This window comes from Acromyrmex echinatior, chromosome 6 (genome assembly GCF_024713525.1).
Source record: "Acromyrmex echinatior isolate Ae372 chromosome 6, ASM2471352v2, whole genome shotgun sequence".
Classification (NCBI taxonomy): Eukaryota; Metazoa; Arthropoda; class Insecta; order Hymenoptera; family Formicidae; genus Acromyrmex; species Acromyrmex echinatior.
Genome location: NC_141857.1, coordinates 5,656,092 through 5,677,938, shown reverse-complemented (window position 1 = coordinate 5,677,938; position 21,847 = coordinate 5,656,092). Strand labels below are relative to the sequence as shown.

Sequence of the window (21,847 nt, the reverse complement as noted above, 5' to 3'; positions counted from 1 at the left end):
CTAAAAGGATCAAGTAAATAAATTATTTTTAAACTAAAAGAAGTGATAAAAAATATTTTATCAGTAAAGAAATAATTAATTATTGAGCATAATCATTGAAAAATCAAAAAATGTCGGAATTCTATCTTTTATATAATATTAATTTAAAAAATAATGGTCAATAATTATCGCTTAGTAGTATTAATATGTGCGTTAACGCGAGCTTGCGTTCGTGATAAACGAGAATGGAGAAAGGAAAAAGCATTGGAGAAAGAGAAGGAGAGGCGAGAACACGACGTTTACTTTTGGTGAGTACTTTCCTCTCCAATTTTCCAAAACTTTTAACCTGTGATGGCCACAGCACTTCAAATATATAGTTTTTTTTTTAATCTTGTTCTAGAAAAGGAAAATAAAAAGTATTACTCAGAAGTTTTGAAGTTTACATTTATATTTACTTTTATATTTCTCTATTTCTCATATACAAGGATATAATTAATCTTTAGTACTACACACGATTGTCGTCATTCGTGTTTTGCGCATTTTTTCTTTTTTAATAGGAGTACCAAATAAGCAGTTATAATATTTATGTACAATTTTTAAATATAATTATATATAATTATAATTAAATATAATTATATTATTTATATATATATACACAATATTGTACAATTATAATTAAATATCATACAATTATATTATATAACTTCATTTTTTTAATATACAATCTTACAATACGTTACAAACACTTTTTAATTATTTTTGTATTCTTGTCAAAGCGATGTAAATTAATCTGTGGCACGAATAACGATCATCGTCTATAATAAAAAATCTGGAAAATCGTCGTGTATATATATATATTAAGAATTCATGTAAAAAAAAATTTAACTACAACATAATATAGTAAAAAATATTACTGTACAAGTAAAAATTTTTAAAGATGAACATCTTACTTACTAACTTATATCTTTAAACTATCTATCTATTTAGAGATTAAATCTATCGAGCTACTTATGTCCTTGATTCTGATGAACTATATTCAAAGTTTATATATATTTATAACATCATGCAGCTTGTTTCGGCCGAGATAAGCGATGTATGCCTATTTTTATTAACTCAACTTATCTCAGTTTAATTTACTCTTTATACTTTTCTTAGAACTAGAAGAAAATAAAAAGTAAGTTAAACCAAGATTAAAGTTAATCTAAATTAGTAAAAACGGATAGTAGATGGTTTATTTTTCATTCCTTAACCAGTTCCACGATTCTGGAGCCAATCGAAAGATACTTGTACGTCTAGAGAAGAAAAGACAAGAGATATATATATATATATATATATATATATATATATATATATATATATATATGTACATATATATAGAGGAAGACAAGAAAACGACGGGATATATATAAGGGATTAAAAAGATGAAAGCAATAATGATTTATTCGTTTCGAACGAGTCAAATTTATTTCATTTATTTCGTCAACGTGATACATTATATTTCATCTTAATTTGATTTCGCTATTTATGTCACTTTGCGAACCTGAGTCGGTTCCTAACGCTCACTTTCTTCTTCTCTCTATCACCTAAAAATACGATATATTAGCGCTAATATCTTTTTTTCTTTGTTAGTGTTCCCTCAACGTAAAATTCGACGAAGTGAAATATTCGAGTAGTTTCGGTCCCCTTTTTATACCGCGATAAGCCTAAAGGAACGCAGAGACAGCCGAATCGCCAATTCGAGATGTAACGATCGTTTCCCGGGGTAGATTAGTATCCTGATTCTGTAATTCTCTCTAAGATCTCATTGTACCAATGTAAGATTAACTTTAATCTCACAACAGTCCAATTTACTCTTTATCTTTTATAAAAATTAGAAAAAGATAAACAGAAAATTAAACCGAGAACCGAGATTAAAGGTAATCTTCATTGCTAGGCTTTAGTGACAGTATTGACATCGCTTTATTGTTGTTACGCTTTATTGTAGTTTTTTTTATCATTATACATAGTACTTGGAGTATATAACCGACACTGTTATTTAGAGTCACAGAACCGAGATACTGAAGTTGATTATGTATCTTGAAACGAGATGAAAATGATGAAAGTAAGCGAATTTATTAGAATATTTATAATTGGTCTACATCTAATAAATTTGCTCACTTTTATCATTTTCATTTTGTTTCAAGATATGTAATTAATCTGGAATTCAGACAACGCGATGGTTACCTTTCGAAAAGAAAACGAACGATTCGAACTGATCGTTATTCCACGCATTTCAACATTTCGCGACTACCGATTTTTAGGTAAACGATTCGATCAGGGATCATATTCTCGAAAAATATCGCATACGAAAATGAACGAAAATGTTATAATATATGTTACGTGCTCTCTAAATTCTTTGGAATTTCACTTTAGAGAGTGAAAATTTTGTCATTCTTCAAAAAGAGTGGCAGAATTTTCAATATTTAAGAGTGAGATTTCATTCTTTAGAGTGATTCTATTCCAAAGAATTTAGAGAGTATATTATAAATTTCTTCACATTTTCGGTATATGCGGTATTTTTCAAGAATGATATCCTAGCCGATCGTTTCTTTTTTTTTTTTCTCTCTTCGATCCCGATCACGATTGATATGTGTAATTTAATCGAACGTACAATTTCGCGTCGCTTGGAATAGGAGAAGAAACATGACGTGGTCATTCCACAGCGAATCATTCTGTATCTTTTCGTCTCTTTCCGCGCAACGCATATAAAATAGTCACTCTCTCCTGTTGCGCGTTACGCGATCTTACAATTAGTCTAGTTTACAACTCAATCGAGTTACTATATGGAACATTCGAGATATCACGTATGATTTCTTGGTGAACGTAACAATTAACGCGGGAGAGACTCAAAGGTGCGGTTCATTTTTTTAAAAAAGTATGTCAGAATATTCGGATAAAAAGAGAAAGTAATAAAATATCTTGTATCTTTTATATTATATTATTGCGGTCGTAAATGTATACGGCTGTTTAACACTCTCATAGTATCGATCTCTTTCTTTTTCTTTTTTTTTTTTTTTTTTTTCATAGATGCCCGCTGGCTGATCGCACGCAGCATCGTTATTAACCCGAAACAGTAACGCTCCATTTGTGCGAAAATACAAAAATATCCCTCTTACACTGCGATATATCAATAGATAGATTTATTATTGCGAGTTAAAGCACCAAAAGCAACCTTCCGGAACAAAACTGATCGTTAAAGCTAGACAGATTTTTCTCTCCGTTCTCTTTTATTTTTATTGAGTAATAAAATACTGCCGATACTGTTTAGGGTTAAAGTCATGAGATAACGATGGTGCTTCCGGTTATATAATATTTCATGCGAGAGAAATGTATGAACGAGCGTGCGCGACTAAATCTATGTTCGTTTATATACATATGTATACATATTATATATATATATATATATATATATATATATACATATACATATGTATTTATATGTTTGCGCAACGCTTTTCTGTGTGAACTTCTACGTATTGCTTTGTAGACGATCTCTATATACATATATATATAACGCGGAGATGCGAAACGCGGATACCTAGAGCTATAATGCGTGTGCGTCCGTCGCGCATTATAAATAGATCGAGGTTGGTCCACTCACTTGTAAATACGCTAAGATATTATAATTGCTCCATAACGTACATCTACTCGTTTTGACACGACACAGACGCGATTTACTCTGATAATATATTCGACAATATATTCGAATGCGTTCGTCTAGATTCTAGGATTTAAAGACCCGGAATCGAAAGATTACAAGCTAGTTTTGATTACGAGAGCGATTATTATTAGATTTACCTTGTTATTGAAGATCTCCGATTAAATTTGATACAAACGATAGATCTAAACGCGACGAACCGAGAAAATTGATTACCATAAGAGATACGATTTTGGAAAAATTTGAGTTAGACCATCCGAGCAATTATAGCGGGATTGATGAAATGATTGTGAAGTGGACTTGAATAAAGGGGCTCCTCGACACCGGCGGCTCTTTTGTCCGCGACTTGGAAATTTAATGGGACAGCGAGTTCTTAGGAGAGAAGACTACAGAAGAACGTCCAAAAAAAAAAATGGGAGCAATATCGAGTGCCACTAGAATTCTTGCTGAAAGACGAAAAAGGTGCTGAAATTCCCCCTTTTTGCCTCATTCGTTCCCGTTATCTGTTTACCCGTATCTATTGCGATGTGATTTGTAATAATTATTGACGTCTCGAGCTTCTACTTTGATTGTCACCGGCTGTACGTGCGTTAAAAATTTGTTCCAAGGATATCTCTCGAATGGGACAGGTTTAGGCCTTTCGGTTAGGCCTTTCGAAGTGTATCATCCGACGAAGTGTATCGTTGCGACGTTCTTTGTTCGTATAGTCTTTCATAGAAAGTATCCCAAGAGAGACGTATATTAATGATGCAGACACTGGTTGAGAAATTACGATAAATGAACGCGCGATATTAAAGCTTCATCGAAAGCGAAGCAACTTTGAGCACATTCCTTTGAAGATAAATCGCCAAACTATAATATTTGTTACGCCTTTCTTAGGATACTTTATAAACGGGACTTTTCATCGTGATTAGTTTACGAAGCCGAAGCTCCGTCGATTCCAGTTAACTTTATTTTAGGGAATTTAGCGTTGAAATCACTGCGAAAATATCAGTGCGTATTAATTATTCATTATTAAATTAATCGGAACTATATTACGTTTTAATGAATCGAGATGAATTATATGTACGTTAAACGTAATTAGTACTCGCGGCGCAGCACAGAAATCTGAAACCGTTGCGGAAGTAGGACGATTGTCGGTCTCTGTTGCTGCTCCATCGGTGCATCCTCCGTGTTCCGTTGTTCCGATTGATTTTGTTCCCAGGATTGTGAAGAGCCACCGGTTTCTCTAGGGAGAGAATCAGAGATAGACAATTTTATGACTTAGATCGTTATTTTGCCTTGGCCTGAAGGGATAAAAGAGAGGATCCTAAAATTTCGCAGATTTAGAAAGAGTTTTTTTCCAACAAAAGACGCAGATGACACTGTAGCATAGTGAATCGTTACATTCTTGTTATTTGCCAATGTTAAGCAAAGACGAAATGATTCTCAGTGTACTGTGTTAAACACAGAGTCATAATTAATAAGTATAATGATGTTAATGTTATAATGATCATTTAATACTTAAAAATGAATTTATAAATAACAAATAAGATCGTGATGATGTCTTATGATATTATTATGATTTCTGTGTTCTACTTGAATATCTGTGTCTTTTACTGAAAATCAGCCATTGTAACTTACGATTAGATCGTTATTTTGTCTACTCTGAAGAAAGAAAGGGGGTTTTAAAATTTCGAAATTGTTGCACAGATTTAGAGACATTTCGAGTGTTTTCCAGCAAGAAGTATAGATGTGATGACACAGTGCAGCACAGTGAATCATTACAATCTTGTTAGTTGCCAATGTTAAACAAAGGTGAAATAATTCATTGTGTTACACTGTCATTTGTCTTTTGTTGGAAATCACTCATTGTAATGTGTGAATGAGAATCTACGGTACTACGGTAAGCATCCATTCAAGCTTTCTCTATTTTTTTTCTTTTTTTTTTCTTTTTTTTTTACTGAAAAGGGAAGATACCTAATGCGTTTCGAGCCTTACGAAAAGATATGAAGCTGGAGGGCAAAAGGATCGCGTTGCTGAAAGGGCGACTTAATTCTGTCAACGCGACGATCGCTATAAATTGCAATACCATCGGGGTCTTCCCAGATAATGTTGGTAGCGACAGGAATATGAAATTCCACGAGAGATTGAAAGCGTACAAGGATAATCTCGCGAGGTTTGACGTAACGGGCGAGAAGGATGTCGGCTTGTGTTAATCTCAAACAACGGATGTAACACATATCTTCCGGTTAGATAAACTCTATCCATTATCACCGATTATATTTATCTGTCCAACGAAACGAAATTAATTTCGAATAATTCCGATTATTTGCAATTCGCGGAATATGCATTCGAGATTATATCGAAGTGAAGCGACGCGTAATGTATAAGCGCAGAAATGTAATAAATTCCAAATTATCTTTGAACAAATTATTCTATTTAAAAAAAAAAAAATCCGAAAAATTCATTGGGACACCGATAAAACCAAAACGAAAGCGATACAGTTTTGCGTCTTATAAAAAAGTGTAATTGTATGTTTTAGTGAAGAACATTGCATTAACCGATATTCTGTGTATTAACTCTTAATGCACACGATGACTTTCCGGTCCCTTACACTGAAAAAAATGTACTAAATTTTAATACATATTTCTTTGATTACTAAGTAAATATTTACTTACATATTTAATATTCAATATTCAATATGAAAATATGATAATGAAAATCAATTTAGCTTTTGTATCAATATATGTTTATATCTAATAAATATTTACTTAAAATTAACTATCAAACTAATATTTATTAAAATTTAGTAATTTTTTTAGTGTAACTACACACAATAGTTATTCATGTCCCAGATTAATTTCCATCATTTTAATAAATAAAAATTATATTAATCTTGCATGTACCTTAACATATTTAGAAAGTATTTATAAAAAAGTTGTATATTTAAAAAACATTAGACAAATATTAAACTAATTGCTCGATGCTCTTAATTTTTCGAAAAAAAAAAAAAATAGGTCATGAATGACCTAATCGCATGTATTAGGGTTAATTCAACATAGTGACTGTATTGTGGAACAAACAGAAGGGTTGCAAAGTCAAACGAGAGGAGTGTACAGGAGAAGCGGTAATTTTGCTTTGCAGTGTTGCGTTTCCGCCGGAAATATTCGTCGAATTCTCTCCTTCGTAAACCAGCGGCGAGATTGTTCTGCGAATTTCACAATGTTTGCAGATTCATCGTGCGAGTGTACCACTCAGCGATTCTATCGTTTGTCGAGAATTGTTCGCGATTTGTCCGCGCGCTTTGTCTACACCGTTTTTCACCGCGCTCAGAAACGTGCGGTCGACATTTCGCGGCCGCCCACCTGTCTTCTGAAAAATTCTCGTTTTACCTCGCGTATCTTTCGCGAGCGGAAATCGCGAATCATCTCAATTCCCCGCGACTCGCGCGACCTTGACCCGCATCACAGCTCCGTATCAAACCGCCGCTGCTTTTCCTCTCGATAACCGAGTCGCGTTCGTGCGGAGACTCGCTTACGAGAGAGCACTCAACTCACTCGCTCGGTGTACCGCGGAAGCTGGAATCGCGGCTCCGACCTTGTTCCCGAACTGTGCGCGAAACCTCCCTGTGTGTTTTGGAAACCACCCCTCCCCCCCTTGCACCATCCCTCTGTCCATCCCTTCTTCTGGCTGTTAATTACTAATTTAGTTGCGAATACATTTGCAAAACAAGCTCGCACCCCCGACGGCGGAGCGCATTAAAATCGATTAAAATTTAGCTGTCGTGCAAAAACCATTACGCGACCAGAATCAGAAACGATGAGTTTTGTGCGCGAGTTTGATTATGACATTCAGCAAATTGAGATTTCCGGAGTATGCCGGGAAAAGCGTTCTCTTTACATGCATGTATAATACATATACGTTCGCGCTTGTACATTACGTTGTCTTCGGCCATTGACGAATTCGCAACATGAATACAGATGAGTGCGATATGAAAACGTTCATCGATATTGTTTTCATAAATCCTAGATTGCATCGCACGCGTTGTTTCCTCTCCTTCCCACGTTCGTTAGTCTGACTCATCATATCTCGCGGGTTTTTTTTTTCGGATTCAGATTTGCCCAAAATTTTTCAAAGTACCGTAAGGCATTGTGCTGACTACATTTGTGCACGAAAAAACAAAAAAGGATTTTCAGTGGTTGCATCTTGTCACTCCGGTGAATGCATATTTATTTGTCATTATTATTTGAACGTTTGAAATTCGAAGCGCGGAGTATTCCGGATCTACCGGGTGTTACGCATTCATTAATAATACGGCCGTCTCAAATGTAACTCCGCTATTATTCCCGCATTACATTGATTTATGAAGCAGAAACATAGTTTAATTCGCGCTTAAACTACCCTTTCGTCTTCTCCATCTCGAATTCACCTCCCATTCTCCTCCTCGCTGCATTCCCGTCCTTCTGTTTCACGCTTAAGTCAACTCCCTGCAGCACAATAGAGGGCAATATTTATCGAACAAACGAGTTAGATTGTTTTACGAACGACAGCCTAGATTTGTTGGCCAACGAGTATACATTCCTCCCTCGCCCCTCTCCCTCCCCTTCACCCCTTTTTCACTTTCCGCTCTTTTTCCGCTCTCTCTTCGTTTTTTTGCCCTCTGGCATTTGCCACTTTCGCTCACCCGCGCTTCCTTCACGGACCGGAGGAATGCATTTCGGACAAACGGATTTTGCAGAATGGATCGTCCTTGACCCGTATTACCAGGGTCTAAGGGTCGAATGGCGTTCTCCCGCGTCCACCGTATATCGACACAAGCTCACGTTTGTGGTACTCGCGTACTAATGACGTGCCCGAAAGCCCACAATGCTTTTCCGTTCTGCATATTATATCGATCATGCCTATTCCGTATCTCTTCCGCCTCGTTTCAAGATCTACATCTACAGATTTTCCGACCTATTTATCCCATCCCTTTTAATCTCGCTCCGCAAAGTCCGGAAAGATTTCGACTTTCACGTAGCGTAAAAATATATATTACGAAAAATGTGTATGTTATGTGTGTATTTTTGTACATATATATATATATATATATATATATATATATATATATATGATAAAACCTCTATTATCTGAATGTATCGTTTAAGCTCTGTTATCTAAATGGCATTGCTAGGAGAATGAACGTCTCTCGTGTACATTTACGTTCACGCAAACATATGTAGGCGTATGTTATACACGATATAACATACATCTTCATCTCGATACCAGTAGCATGAAACAAATGTACCAACAAGACCTAAACGCTAGAAAGCAACATTCCCAGTCATTCTGAGGCACAATCTTCTGCTTTAGAAGCAGGTCTCAGATGTTACGAAGCACAGAAAGAAAGCGCAGCCCCATTCATTGCAATGAATAAAGAAAAATATGTAAATTAAATAGCTCAAAAGAACTGAGAAAATAAAATGAAAAGAATGAAAAAAACTGGTAAATTATTATGATAATTTCTCTCTCTTTCTCTATTTCGTTACAATTCACAGAATGTTACGATAAAGACTTTCTTCATTTGCGATCGTTCGATTATCCGTAAAAATTTCGATTATCCGAATATACCTTGTTTGCCCGGCTAGATCGAGATATATAATAGAAGTTTTATTATATTAATTTTTATAATACATTATTATACACAGGAGAAACAATTTTGCTAAAATATGTAAAAATTCAACTAAATACAGTTCTGAAAATAATTTTGTTGGAACATGAAAATAATTACGTAGGAAACTCAAGCATGACGAGCAATGTTGCAAAAAATTTGTATATTCTGGCAACCAGCTCGAGTATCCATCATAATTATGTATTTTGATAGTTTAACAAATTATTTTCAGATCTTTAGCAAAACCCTTCTTTCGTGTACTTAATCTTCCGTCTAATTCCTTTTCTTTTTTTGTTACACGTTGTTAAATCTACTTTCTGAAAACCATGATTGATAGATTCGTGGGACGATCACTGAATAGGGCAAAGCTCTCGGACGGAATATGGACGAAGGTACCGGCGGAATTGTACCCGTGTCAGCCTCAGATTGGGGCATAAATTCTTGTAGCTCCGCTATCAGCTGGCCGATCTCTTCCGAGTCCTTTCGGATGCTGCAGAGCTCCTCTTCGTTGAAGTCCGGTCTAATCTGTTTGCACAGGAGGATCTGCGAGACCACATTGCCGATATACGAGGGACCGGCGCGGTTCTCTGTAACGCGATAATGAAAACTGTGTCGTTAGATTTCTACGTCATTCAATTTTAACAATGTCTTTCTTCCTTCTTCCGGAAATTCGTGAAATATATCCGAGGGAAATACTTTAAGCGAAGTGTGTGGTGGAAATAATAATCACGTTCTTATTAATAATATAATATGTTAATACGTAACGCTCTGTTTAGCGTGACTTTAATATAAAAGTGCATAGGGCGTTTCTCAACTTTTTTTTGATGAGATTTAAAAAAGCTTCCATAAACTTTAATATGTGCAACGGAGGGAGAAATAAGCGAGCACCCGGAACAAACTATAGTGCTAATGTCAAGGAAATAGTTATAAATTATTCGGAGCAAAGTTTCACTTATGAGAGAGAAAGATACCTTATATTGCTTACACGTTATAGCGTGGCATACGCCGTTAAAAGTTAGAAAAACGTGTATTAACGCTACGCATGTAACGATGATTCGTCACTCTGTCTCCGACACGTGTTTGTTGTGTACAATAGAATTCGGCTTGATTGTAGGAAGCGATGTGTAGTCGGAAATTGGGATTCGTCGAACGCGTAACGGCCTACAACTGTACGCGGTAGTTTTGAGAGTTATGGTCCGTTGGGATGTACACGCCGTAAATCAGTCTATCCGGGCTGGTTCAAAGCGACCGCAGAAACCGATTTAACGTTACGCCTCGGTGGAAGTCGATAACGCAACGCTCGACTCGATTCCGATGACACGTTCCTGCACGATCGTTCTTGCGATCTTTTGCACAAATCGTCCCACGCGTGGGAATATAATTAAGAGTGTTATTACCGAAAACGACGTGAATTAAATTTTGCCTCGGTCGGCGAGCGCTCATTTATCTCTCGAGATTAAAATCGTCAACGACCAAGTTGCGACCACGTACTTGTATAAAAAAAAGTTATAGCAACATTCCACGTGGACTTGTTCCACTTCCCTGCACACATCCACAGATTCTTTAAATAATTTATAGATCATTATTGAAATATTGTAAACGTGCACGCGCAACTTACCGTAATATCCGGACATGTCCATGGGTATGATGGATATAAGGTTTTTGCTCTTGTGCAGTTCGCGTAAGAAGAGTTGAGCCACGTAAAACAACAGCACCAGATTTGGACTGTCAACCGGTATTCCGACGTCCATAGCACTGCAATAAAATTATTTCCAAAACGTTTTCGGTCGTATAAGATTAATTATCGATAAGAGACCTATCTACAAGAGGATATATATATATATAAAATTAACCTTTAAGTAGGTAGGGGTAGTTTAAAGATACGCAAGTTAGTAGGTGGAATCCTCACACCTCAAGTAGAACTTTTAATTTTATAGTTATATTTTTACTACACCGTTAGAATTAATATTAAAGAAACAATGATAATACAATCCCTTGAGTTAAATAACATTTTGTTATTTTTAGCTTTCATATGTGTGTTAAAATGTAAACCATTCCATTTCCGTGGTTAGTTTCAAAGTAAACAACATCCATATTAACATATGTTCTTAGTAAATATTAAACTAAATTTGCGTTAATACATTTTATTCAATTAAATTGTTTAACCCCATTGTTTTGGTTAAATTAATATATCAAGTAGGAATAGTGGCAACCAATAGAAATGATTGAAAATAATTTAAATTGAATAGACCGCACAGAAAGGGCGGTTTTGCTGAAGTATGTATCTAAAAATTTACTTAGATACAGATCTGAAAATAATTTTGTTGGCTCATAAAAATAGAACGCTTAAATGTTGATGACAACGCTGCAAAAAGTTTTAATATTCTAAGAATCACTTTGAACGTTCTACTTAATTATTTTAATGGTCCAAACAAAATTATTTTCAGCCCTGTATCTACGTAAATTTTTATATACATCGGCAAAACCGTTCTTTTTGTGTATTATTTTATATTATGAATTTAATAATGTAGTATATTATGTTACAGTTAAATATGCATTAGTTATTTTTATGAAACAAAATTGAAAAAAATAGTGAACTTTGAAACTTTCGGGCATTTGGATAATACCTTTTATTTTCCTTTTTCAGAACAAGATTTTAAAGAAAATTTTATCTGTGATGCTGTATGGCCACTTTATTCACTTAAAAATTAAATATAATCCCAATTCGATTTCCAACAATCTCACGAAGTATCTAACGCAAAATGAGAGTGTGTATGGATGTAAACGGAATGGAAGCCACGATGAATAAAACCGTAAAAGATCACGTTATCGTTACTGAATGCACGGCGTGGTAAATCGCATTATCGCGAGAAATACGAATTACTTTAACGACTTCCTTGTCGGGTCTCTCGGATGCGCGCGATTTTAGTTGAAGGTCCATAAATCTGATTTCACTTCCACTCCGTCTCCGCTCCGTAGCTTACCAAGTTAATTACATTAAAAACATTATTATTACTGCTTACGCGAAGAGGTCACCCGCGAGGCATGAGTACTGGTGTCTCATTAACGCGTGCATCTTTCGCAGACGTGTTCAAATGTCGGTGTGTCGCTTCCTGTATAGATAACATTGCTTCTCTGTTTCTCCCTAGTAACATTCGTGATAGTAAATAAAAAAAAAAGTATGTCGCAGTAATATTAACGACATGCTCGTGTAAGATATTTGAAAGACGACAGGGAGAAAGGTGAACTTTAGAATGATGTTAAAGCGCAATCCTTAATTTTAGATGATGTATTAAGCGGGAGAACAAACGTGAACAATAAACGGTTCCGAGCGATATCATCTTTCCGCAGCGGGTCTGGTATAATAATAATAATACGTTGCCTTGAATTTCTGAAAAGAGTCACCAGCGATATTTTGTGAAATATGCCATGATGAGTAATCCGATAACGTAAAATCGTGGCACGGGGAAACAGGTACAGTAGAAGGCCGCAGGAAAACCAAGTACTCTGATTAACCCGTTTTACGTCAATTACCGCATCGGTCGAGCATTGAGCGAAGTCCTTGTAGAGAAACCATTTCGGTTGGCTTCCGTTTAATGAGATTCCAATTAACGTACGAAATAGATTGGCGCGACCGAAGGCAACCGATCTCAATCTGGTGAACATTCGTGTCATCTCCTTGCCGTTGCTAAGAGGCTGATTACCAAAGTCGCTAATAACTTCTCCTCTTTTTTTTTTTTTTTAATATTCCTTAATTACACTTAACTTGTGTAAAGCTGTGTACACTTGACTATCACTCGAGGTAGACATTCAGGAAATAAAGTTCGGATTGCATTATAATGAAAGATATAGACGGGGATTGAAATGAGTTTACTTTCGTTTGCTGTAACTCGTGGCGGCTTTGTAGGAACGGCTTGGATTTCAATATGTCGGAATTTAAATCCTTTTGCGAGGAAACCCGTCTGGCACATCGTACAGCCGTTTGCCGCTCAAGGAAAGAAAGCTATCGATTTCACAGATTGGTTCCTCGCAAAAAGTTAAGCCAGGAAGGTTGAATCAAAGGTGGAAGTGAGTTTCGTAAAAAGGTTAGCGCCACTCCCAATTACTGATTCCTCTTTCCTTCATCATTCTTTTCCCTCTCTTTCCCTTCTCCTCTCTCTCTCTCTCTCTCTCTCCCCTTTTTCTCTCGCTCATCTTCACTCAGCCACCTTTGAATAATACCTTCCGGGGCTTTGCTCACCTTAATGAAAACCTAAATGTTTCACGAATTCATTTCTTCTCAAAATTCTTTTCATGCATTCTCTTATCCGAAGTGAAAGAATAAAATGCAACAATATACGCACAATATTATACGCAATTGTTTATACTCTGCACTTCTATTATCATTACATTACATTCACTTTGCTAAACAATTAATTTCGACTTTAATTACAAAATTGTTTAAGTCGCGAAAGTAAAAAAAATTTGTTTTCGGTGAGTCGAGGCCGAAGGAAGGAGGGGGGAGAGTAAGTAGACAAAGGAAATTCATTTTCCTGTATTAATTTACAGCAAGTTTCTTCTCGGCCAAAACTTGAGTTCGGCAGTTGACCGCGAAATACTCACGTCTGAAAAAACATCGCGTAGATTAAAGCGGGACTGCGCGTGTTTATAATTGCAACCGAATATTTGGAGCACGCTTCCGGAATGTGAGAATAATTATTTGCAGAACGCGAAATTAGATTGTATTGCGGTTGAATATGAGACCGCCACGCGCAACGGGATTTTCAATGAGCGGCGTTTAATTAGATAGCAACGTCGAACGACTATCGCATTGCAAACGACCGGCGTACACGCACCGTTTTGCCTACTTTGCTTAAGCCGGATCATCCCAGCCGTTACGAAACGTTAATTATTGCATCTCCGCTTACCCCTCCATCTGCTATAACGGTATTGTATCTACCCTGTCAAGCTCGGAACAATATCGCCACGCGACAAGCACTCGCGTTTTCTCCGTTTTGATTACGTCGACAGTATCTGCCGCGGCGCAACAGTTCAATTACTCGCAAATTGTTATTCGCATTGGTCTTCAACTATCGCGCTCCAAGAAGTCGTAGATAAATAGCGGGTATATAATTTCTTTGTCTACGTCCTCGTGTCTATACATACGTATCTGCAGCGTACGGTCTTCTCATGGAGGCGCGATCTACAATCAATCGATCATCTTTACATGCGTATTCGATTGTGCTGCATATACACGTATATATACCGTTCGCTCGATTTATGTCCTCGTGCGGACATTTCGTGCGCCGTATCGCTGCGAAACATGCAACCAGCTCGTGCATCGATTATGCAAAATACACACCAACATTTTATTCGCGCGCCTTTTTTTTTGTGATCAACAACCAGGCCGCCCACCGCCGCGCCGGGTACGCCTACGTTAATCTAGGAATTACGAGAAATCCCGGCTTTTCGAATTGCAAAAGCGGCCTGGTCTCGTAACCCTCCCACATGCTGAAATATGGATATTCAAAATTGTACAGTACACCTCCGGTCGCGGCGATTAAATTATTGACAAGAGATTGTTCCGTGGCAAGGACAACGTTCATATGTCGCGTGTCATCTCGACTTTTTCGGATGAATTCTATGAAATTCTCTTCCCGCTTTATTTCAAATTCTTGCTTTGTCTCGTGCAATTCATCTTTCATGCAATTTTCACCATTTTTCATTTTACATGGAAAACGTACGCGCTCGAGAATTATTACGCTTTCAAGCACTGTTTTCATTTTATCGCCCATTCGTCCATTCGTCCATTCAATGTTATTTGGTGGCTTGGCAATAGCCGACGTCTGTCTAGTTGTCACTCGAGTCCAGGAGAATTTCGAGAGCGAATCGGAACTCCATGATCTCGAGTCGACGGGGTCGACGGTTTAATTCTGGCGATAATTGTATTTCCATACGCCAAACTTTTGCCGCATTCTCGTGCGCGAGTAACGGGTCGCTACGCGCAAGCAACAAACAAACGCAACTGGAGGCAATAATCCTCCGGCATTAATATTTGATCGGTCAGGTAAGCTCCGGCTCTCGGGAGTGGAAAACTTTCCGCGAGCGAGCGTTACGGCGACCTGGATCAAGCGAGATCGACGGAAGCACAGCTCTACTTCAACATATAATACGAGCATATAACATGTTATAAACGTATATTTGACTTTACGTAAATAATCTCCGCGTTATGTACGTCATCACGGTTGTTGTCAGCATTTCTGTCAGTTATTTTCTTTCGCGACCATGTCGTCACGGTAATGCCTGAAATTAAGATGGACGGGTAGTTCGAAAACATATTTTCTAATTTCCAACGAGCTTGAGCTAACGCAGAGAGAAAGGAAGACTTCCACTGCTCTGGCAAAACTGCAACTATCGCATATTCGACGCGGAAGCAATCAAACTTCTCTACCATGACCAATTATTCGATATTGCAGTGGAACTTGTTTTGTATGTTTGCAAGATCTCGCTTGAATGTTCTGTTAAAGTGAAACCGTTTATCTCTGAAATACATTTCGTAATGAAATAATTTGTTATTAATAATAATGGAAGTAATTTGTAGATTCAGCCAAATCATTTTCAGTAAACAGCATCAGTATTCTCGATAAATAAATCTTTTTTACGACCTGAATCGTAACTAACAACATTTTCCGCAGCATCATAAAATATACTGTTACGTCGATAAATCTTTTTTTTTCTTTCTGCATATGTATATGTATATTTCAAAATATGTTTTATTATTGTATTGTTTCGCGTTGTATTATTACTGTCAAATGATAAGCACGTCGTTGAATTGAAAATACTAAATATACGTAATCATTATAAAGCCATACGGTGGGTAAACAAAGTGATTAAATCAATTAATTAAAATTATTTTATGGAAATACTTTATTAGATTTTTGTTAGGAGAACTTTTTTTGTCGAGAAGTGAATTGCAAAGTCAATCGTGAGTGTCTCAGCCGGAAGAAATCTTACGTAAACTAGTGATAAAGAGCACTACCTGGCGCGCCCAGCAAACTTAAGGAATGAAAGTTATTGGAAGTGCTCGGCAGCGGCGACGGCACATGACGTTTTTCTCACGACCATGATTCTTCGAACGTTCGGTCGTTCGTCGTTTCTCTGTGACCTGCATTGTGCAAAACGTACGAGGGACTGGCGGAAGCAATGTAAGAAATCGCGAAGAAGTTCTCTCTCTCTCTCTCTCTCTTTCTCTCTCTCTCTCTTTTGGCCGCTGTCATTGTTGCGAACCAACTTGTATCCAGAGTTTAGGCGATGGAACCTTGTCCTATATGCGACGTCCTCGTTAATTCCGCGGTTTATATTCGCTCCTTTCCTTCATCGTGCAAAGAAACGTCGCTTCTGCACAACCACCACATAGAGTAAAGACTGTCCTCATTACCATTGCCAGAAAGTTACTGAAGTAGAGTCTCAGCCTTTACGAAAATACGTGGAAGGAGTCGCGGAGGAAAACGATCAAGAGCACTTTCTCGTTACACCATTGTGAGATGAGTAGTTTGTCTGCCGAACGGCTTAACTGATCGAGCACGAATAGTTTAAAGGCAACTTAGAGTAATGTACTCTGCGTTCGTATATATCTATACCTATATATTAGTACTAAACTACAGATATCGAACTTAACTGTAGGTACATGTTTTAACGTGTAGTAGATATTATTCTCGAAGAATAATTCGAATAAAACAGAATATTCTATTGAAAAAAATATTTGTAGCAACAAGAAGTATCTATAAACAAAATGAATGATCATATCAATCAGAATTCTAGTTATCGTAATTGAATTTCTGATCATTTTGACTAGAATAATTAGATGGACTTAATTAGAAATATCTAATTTATATTCTTCTGATTGAATCTATCAGAATTTCAATTAATATAACGAGAATATTTGTCCTGTATGGTTTTTATGTTTTTGGATGTTTTTTAAACTTCCACAGAGAACTTTTGAGAAAACTTCTGTGATTTGAGATTGCATTTTTTTAAACTGCATTAACGTACCGTAGATCGTAAATTGTTTTCGAAAAAAAATTCGAATAAAATTAGCAGGATATTACACTGAGAAAAATGTTTTGGTTGATCAACAAGAAGTACAAAATGAATGCTTAATCAGATTTCTAATTTATATTTTCCTGATTAAATCTATATCAGAATTCCAATTAATGCAACAAGAATATTTTCCAGTGCAGTTTTTACTGTTATACCTTCGGATTTTTAAATTTCCACGAGAATTTTTGAAGAAACTTCTGCGATTTAGGTTTGTTTTTAAACATTAACATATCGTAGTTCGTAGATGGTTTTCAAAGAAAATACAGGATATTATATCGAGAAAAATTTTGATTATACCAAGAAATACGAACAAATGATTATTATATCAATCAGAATTCTAGTTCTATGATAATTGAATTTTTGATCATTTTGATTAAAATATTTTATAGATTTAACTACAAGTGTTTGATCTATCAGAATTCCAATTAGCGCAACAAAAATTGTTTTCCAATGTAGTTTCTATTATGCATTTAGAATTTCTACAATTTTTCAAATTTCTACAAGATCTTTTGAGAAATCTCTATATTTGTATCTAGATTACACTAACATACGTTGATATCGTTCTTGAAAAAAAATTCGAATAAAATGCAGGATAATACACTGAGAAAAATGTGTCAACAAGAAATACATACAAAATAAATTTTAATCATATATCACATCAATCAGAATTCTAATTATCTTAATTGAATACTTGATTACCTCGACTAGAACGATGGTTTTAACTATAAATGTCTGATTTCACTTCACTTTCTGATCTACCAAAATTCCAATTAATGCAACAAGAATTATCTTCCAGTATAATTTTTACTATTAAGCGTTTAAATATTAAAATTCCCACAAAGATCTTTGGAGAAACCTTTGCGAGCTGAGGTCTTTAGATCTAAACTCACCTTTGCACATGCGGCAGGACAAGTTGAGATGTACTCTTGCAAGCCTCCACGCAGTTGCGACGCAACTTCCGTATTTTTTCGCGCAGCTCCGGGCAGTCGCGCGGCTGTCCGATATTAATAAGTAAATCTCGGAACTGCGCTACCTGACTATTTATGTCCTGGATTTGCTGAAACGCATGAAAAGTGAAACTATCACGATCAAGCTCCATCGATTATCCCATACGACGTGGCAATAACGTCGCCTGCACTTTCGCTATTATTATATTTCTCTCGTTGAACAATTTCTCGTTCACATGCCTGTCCAAATATCGAAAATGATATGTTTGCATGCCGGAGCACTCGTCACATAATTCGACATTTGGTCGAGCCATTATTAAATAATTGACAGTGACAGATAATGGCCGTATCGATAATTTACGAATCGATTGCGTCACGAATAATTACTAACGACGTAATAGTCCCAAGAGAAGGACGCGAAGCTCTCGAAAATTAAAAAATAACACTGCGCTACAAATCATTCCTCATCCCATAATTACCTGTACTCTTTGAAATTTTTGAAATGGAATCTAACTCTAAAAAGAGTGAAATCTCACTCTTAAAAATTGAGAATTTGCCTTTTTCAGAATTTGCGCTCAATTGTCGCTCTTTTTGGCTTGTAGACGGCTTTGTATTTGTAGACGGATTTTATATTTAAGACCTTAAGTACAATCTTAGGAACCAGTCAGAGAGCCGTATTAGCATTTTAAAAGACATTACTTAAGACGATATTAAAATAAGAACGGATTATGAATACCGCCTTTTATCATTCTTTAGAATTAGATTCCACTCTAAAGATTTTAGAGAGTAAAATATCAATACGCATTATTATTCTATGATAATTTCACTCAGTCCCTTAGCAATCAATTATTTGCATGTGTATTCTGTAAAAAGTGAAAAGTAATGGAAAAGTAATGGAGCGGCAGCGAGGGACTTTTAAAAAATGAATGAAGGAGGCTGCCTATCAGATTAAAGATCTCGTTACGATGACGTGAAAAATGATCGCGAGTGGATTACAACGAAAGTTCGTTAAAGTTACATCGACTTGAGAAAGGTAATTTCATACAACAGTCGTTCGGGACTGTTTGCGATTCGCGTGAGTCTAGATTCGCTCACCAGTAACACCGTTTTATCAGATCTCTCGGGCTTGTCGCATTTGTCGTCGTGATGTCTGCTGGTCGATGGTGTCGGGGAATCCGTCATCATCTAATCTTGTTACGGACAATTCGCTCGCCAATCGTCATCACCCGACACTAACAATAAGACGATCCCCGCGAGCATTTCCGGAGCGGCGAGCGAGGCACGCGGCTCACGCGGAACCCCCTTCCCGGACCGGAAGTCACCCACGGGGTTTCACGGACGGTCTTCTTGACGATCGCGTACCGCGCACTGATATAATCGTCGCCGCAAAGTGCACCTCGCGCGCATTCCCGCCACGTGATCCTCTTTTTTTTGTGCCGCGCGCCGGTTATTTTTACACGATCAATCCCGCTTCACTTAAAGCTGGCTGATAATAGGCTTATCGTTCTCTCTCTCTCGCCACCGGTATAGTCATCTCTCGGCCGCCACCGGAGCGGTGTAGTCGCTGCAGCGTACTCGACCTTTTCCCCTCGTTTGCTTTTTAAAGACTTGCGCGACATATTCTAATTGGATGTAGCGTTAAATAGGATCACGTGCATCCTTCGATTCGCGCCAGGGTTAATGACGATTTCTCTTCTCTCGTAAGAGTTTAAATTCCAATCTCGCAACTCTCTCTCTCTCTGAATTAGCGCATTAGGAAGTTTCTCCCTGGCGGAAGCTGTCTCGCGGGACGAGTTTTAGCTATGTACAAACTAGAGTTTCCCAAGTCGGGCGACCGTCGCGTATCTTTACTCTATCTCGTCGTTTGACGGAGACAGGGTCCCACAGGGTGAAAATTTGGTGCCTAGGGGGACGATCTCGGACGAGATCCGATATCGACGTCGCGGGCGGTCGGGTCGGGCGGGAATTTCACGAGTGGAATTTGGGTTTACGCGCGAGAAGCGGCGATCCGCGACGAGCGACGAGGTCGCGCGGCGCTCCGTCGAGACGTCATCTCGCCCCCTCAGCGGGATGATCGCGTGGGATCAGAACGCACCACCACCGCCCCGGTCCTCCCTGGTGGTCACGTAATGTACGCGTGACTCTCGCGTGCGTCTCCTCTCACGGCATCACGACATCGTCGGAGTTTACCCTCCTCGCTCGAGATCTGACTGATCCGAGAGGCACCGGTGAGAGCACTACGGCGATGGAGAGCGGTACACTATACGAACTGTAGCAATACACGCGACAGACTGAAACGTGGGTTTCGCCCTCGAGCTCTTTCACTGCCGCGCGCCACCCTGCGACGAAAGCGCATGCCTGGCTCGCGCTACGACGCTCCACTGCGACCGTTTTCCACCGCGCTGTTTCGCAACTCTTATAAAAATAGGCAATTTGTCCCCTCTATATTTGATAACGTTGCTGTGAAACAACGTGATTTTCTTATTTGCTCTCGTGTGCCACCTTGGTCGTACCTACCGCGATTGCATTCTACGAGCGAAGTTAACTGCCAAGCCGAGGTTATTAGCGGGATAACCAGAGTGATTCTAAAGCAGAACAAAAAAATGGGGCAAAACTTTTTTAAACGAAGCTTTGTTTGCGAGATAATTGGATTTGGAAATCAGAAAATTATAGGAACGTCTGTTCTGTTTTGAACTGATGTAATTTTCAATGACGTTTCAGTTTGATAAATTCAGTTTAACAATGACTCTCTCTCCCTCTCTTTCTCTCTCTCTCTCTCTCTCTCTCTCTATCTTTTTTTTGAAATGTGAAAAATATAATATTTCTATTATTTCTAATTAAAAAATTTTATTAAAAAAAATTGATATTTTTACAGATATAGCTCTCTGGCAACATGAATATTATTTATTATTTTCTCAAATAGTATATTGATTGCTTTTAATCTTTGATAATTAATGCAAATTATGCATATTCATCCAGTTACGAAAGGTATTATCAGTTTTCTGATTAATATAATCGATTTTTCCGGAAATAGTTTTATATAAAAATTTTATTTTTTTTACGATTTCCACTTTGATCATTTTTATGAAACCACCACTAACGAACCTGTTTCAATTTTGTTCTACTAATTTCTAATTCGTGGAAAAAAATTTTTTTCGATATATTTAATTATTTTACAAATTACGCGCAATCAAAGCATGACGAGCAAATATTCATTTTGTAATTTTGTCTCGATGGTTTATATTATTTCTATTAAACGAACAAAGAGATGGCATCGAGGGAAGATCTTGGAATAAATTGTTCTGAACTGAACGTTACTTTACCGAGAAATAATTGCGTTAAAATAATACAGAATGATATATATATATATACATATATATAGGGTTGCATAAGGAAAGTTGCCTTCGTTTTAACACACTCCATCGTATGCATTACGGCCGCAATGCACTTTTAGCCGAGAAACATATACAATTCTGTTTCGACGATGCGCCCGCGGTGCTGCGTTTCGCCAAA

The 21,847-nt window shown here is 37.3% G+C and overlaps 1 protein-coding gene across 4 annotated transcripts; it reads right to left on the bottom strand.

Annotated features, from left to right (window-relative positions):
* Positions 1 to 1,416: 1,416 nt before the first annotated feature.
* dcma (syntaxin-like domain-containing protein decima) lies at positions 1,417 to 20,655 on the bottom strand. Of its 4 annotated transcripts, none has more exons than XM_087406922.1 (5): positions 19,430 to 20,655; positions 18,278 to 18,444; positions 10,927 to 11,063; positions 9,705 to 9,895; positions 1,417 to 4,904 (listed from the first exon to the last, which is right to left on the bottom strand). In XM_087406922.1, exons 1-5 carry the CDS (start codon positions 19,517 to 19,519, stop codon positions 4,677 to 4,679), a joined length of 813 nt encoding a protein of 270 aa, XP_087263048.1. In that variant the 5' UTR covers positions 19,520 to 20,655; the 3' UTR covers positions 1,417 to 4,676. The 4 variants fall into 4 exon arrangements, with proteins under 4 accessions (XP_087263048.1, XP_011067558.1, XP_087263049.1 ...); XM_011069256.2 differs by having other exon boundaries at positions 9,719 to 9,895; positions 19,430 to 20,651; XM_087406923.1 differs by lacking the exon at positions 19,430 to 20,655 and adding an exon at positions 12,332 to 12,453 and having other exon boundaries at positions 18,278 to 18,404.
* Between the last annotated feature and the right edge of the window lie 1,192 nt (positions 20,656 to 21,847).

Coding starts and splice junctions, on each gene's coding strand:
- dcma (XM_087406922.1), bottom strand. CDS start 19,519: ATGATGACGGATTCCCCGACACCATCGACCAGCAGACATCACGACGAC. Junction 18,445..19,429: donor CTGATAAAACGGTGTTACTG/GTGAGCGAATCT, acceptor CATGCGTTTCAG/CAAATCCAGGACATAAATAG. Junction 11,064..18,277: donor GTCCTGCCGCATGTGCAAAG/GTGAGTTTAGAT, acceptor ATTTTATTGCAG/TGCTATGGACGTCGGAATAC.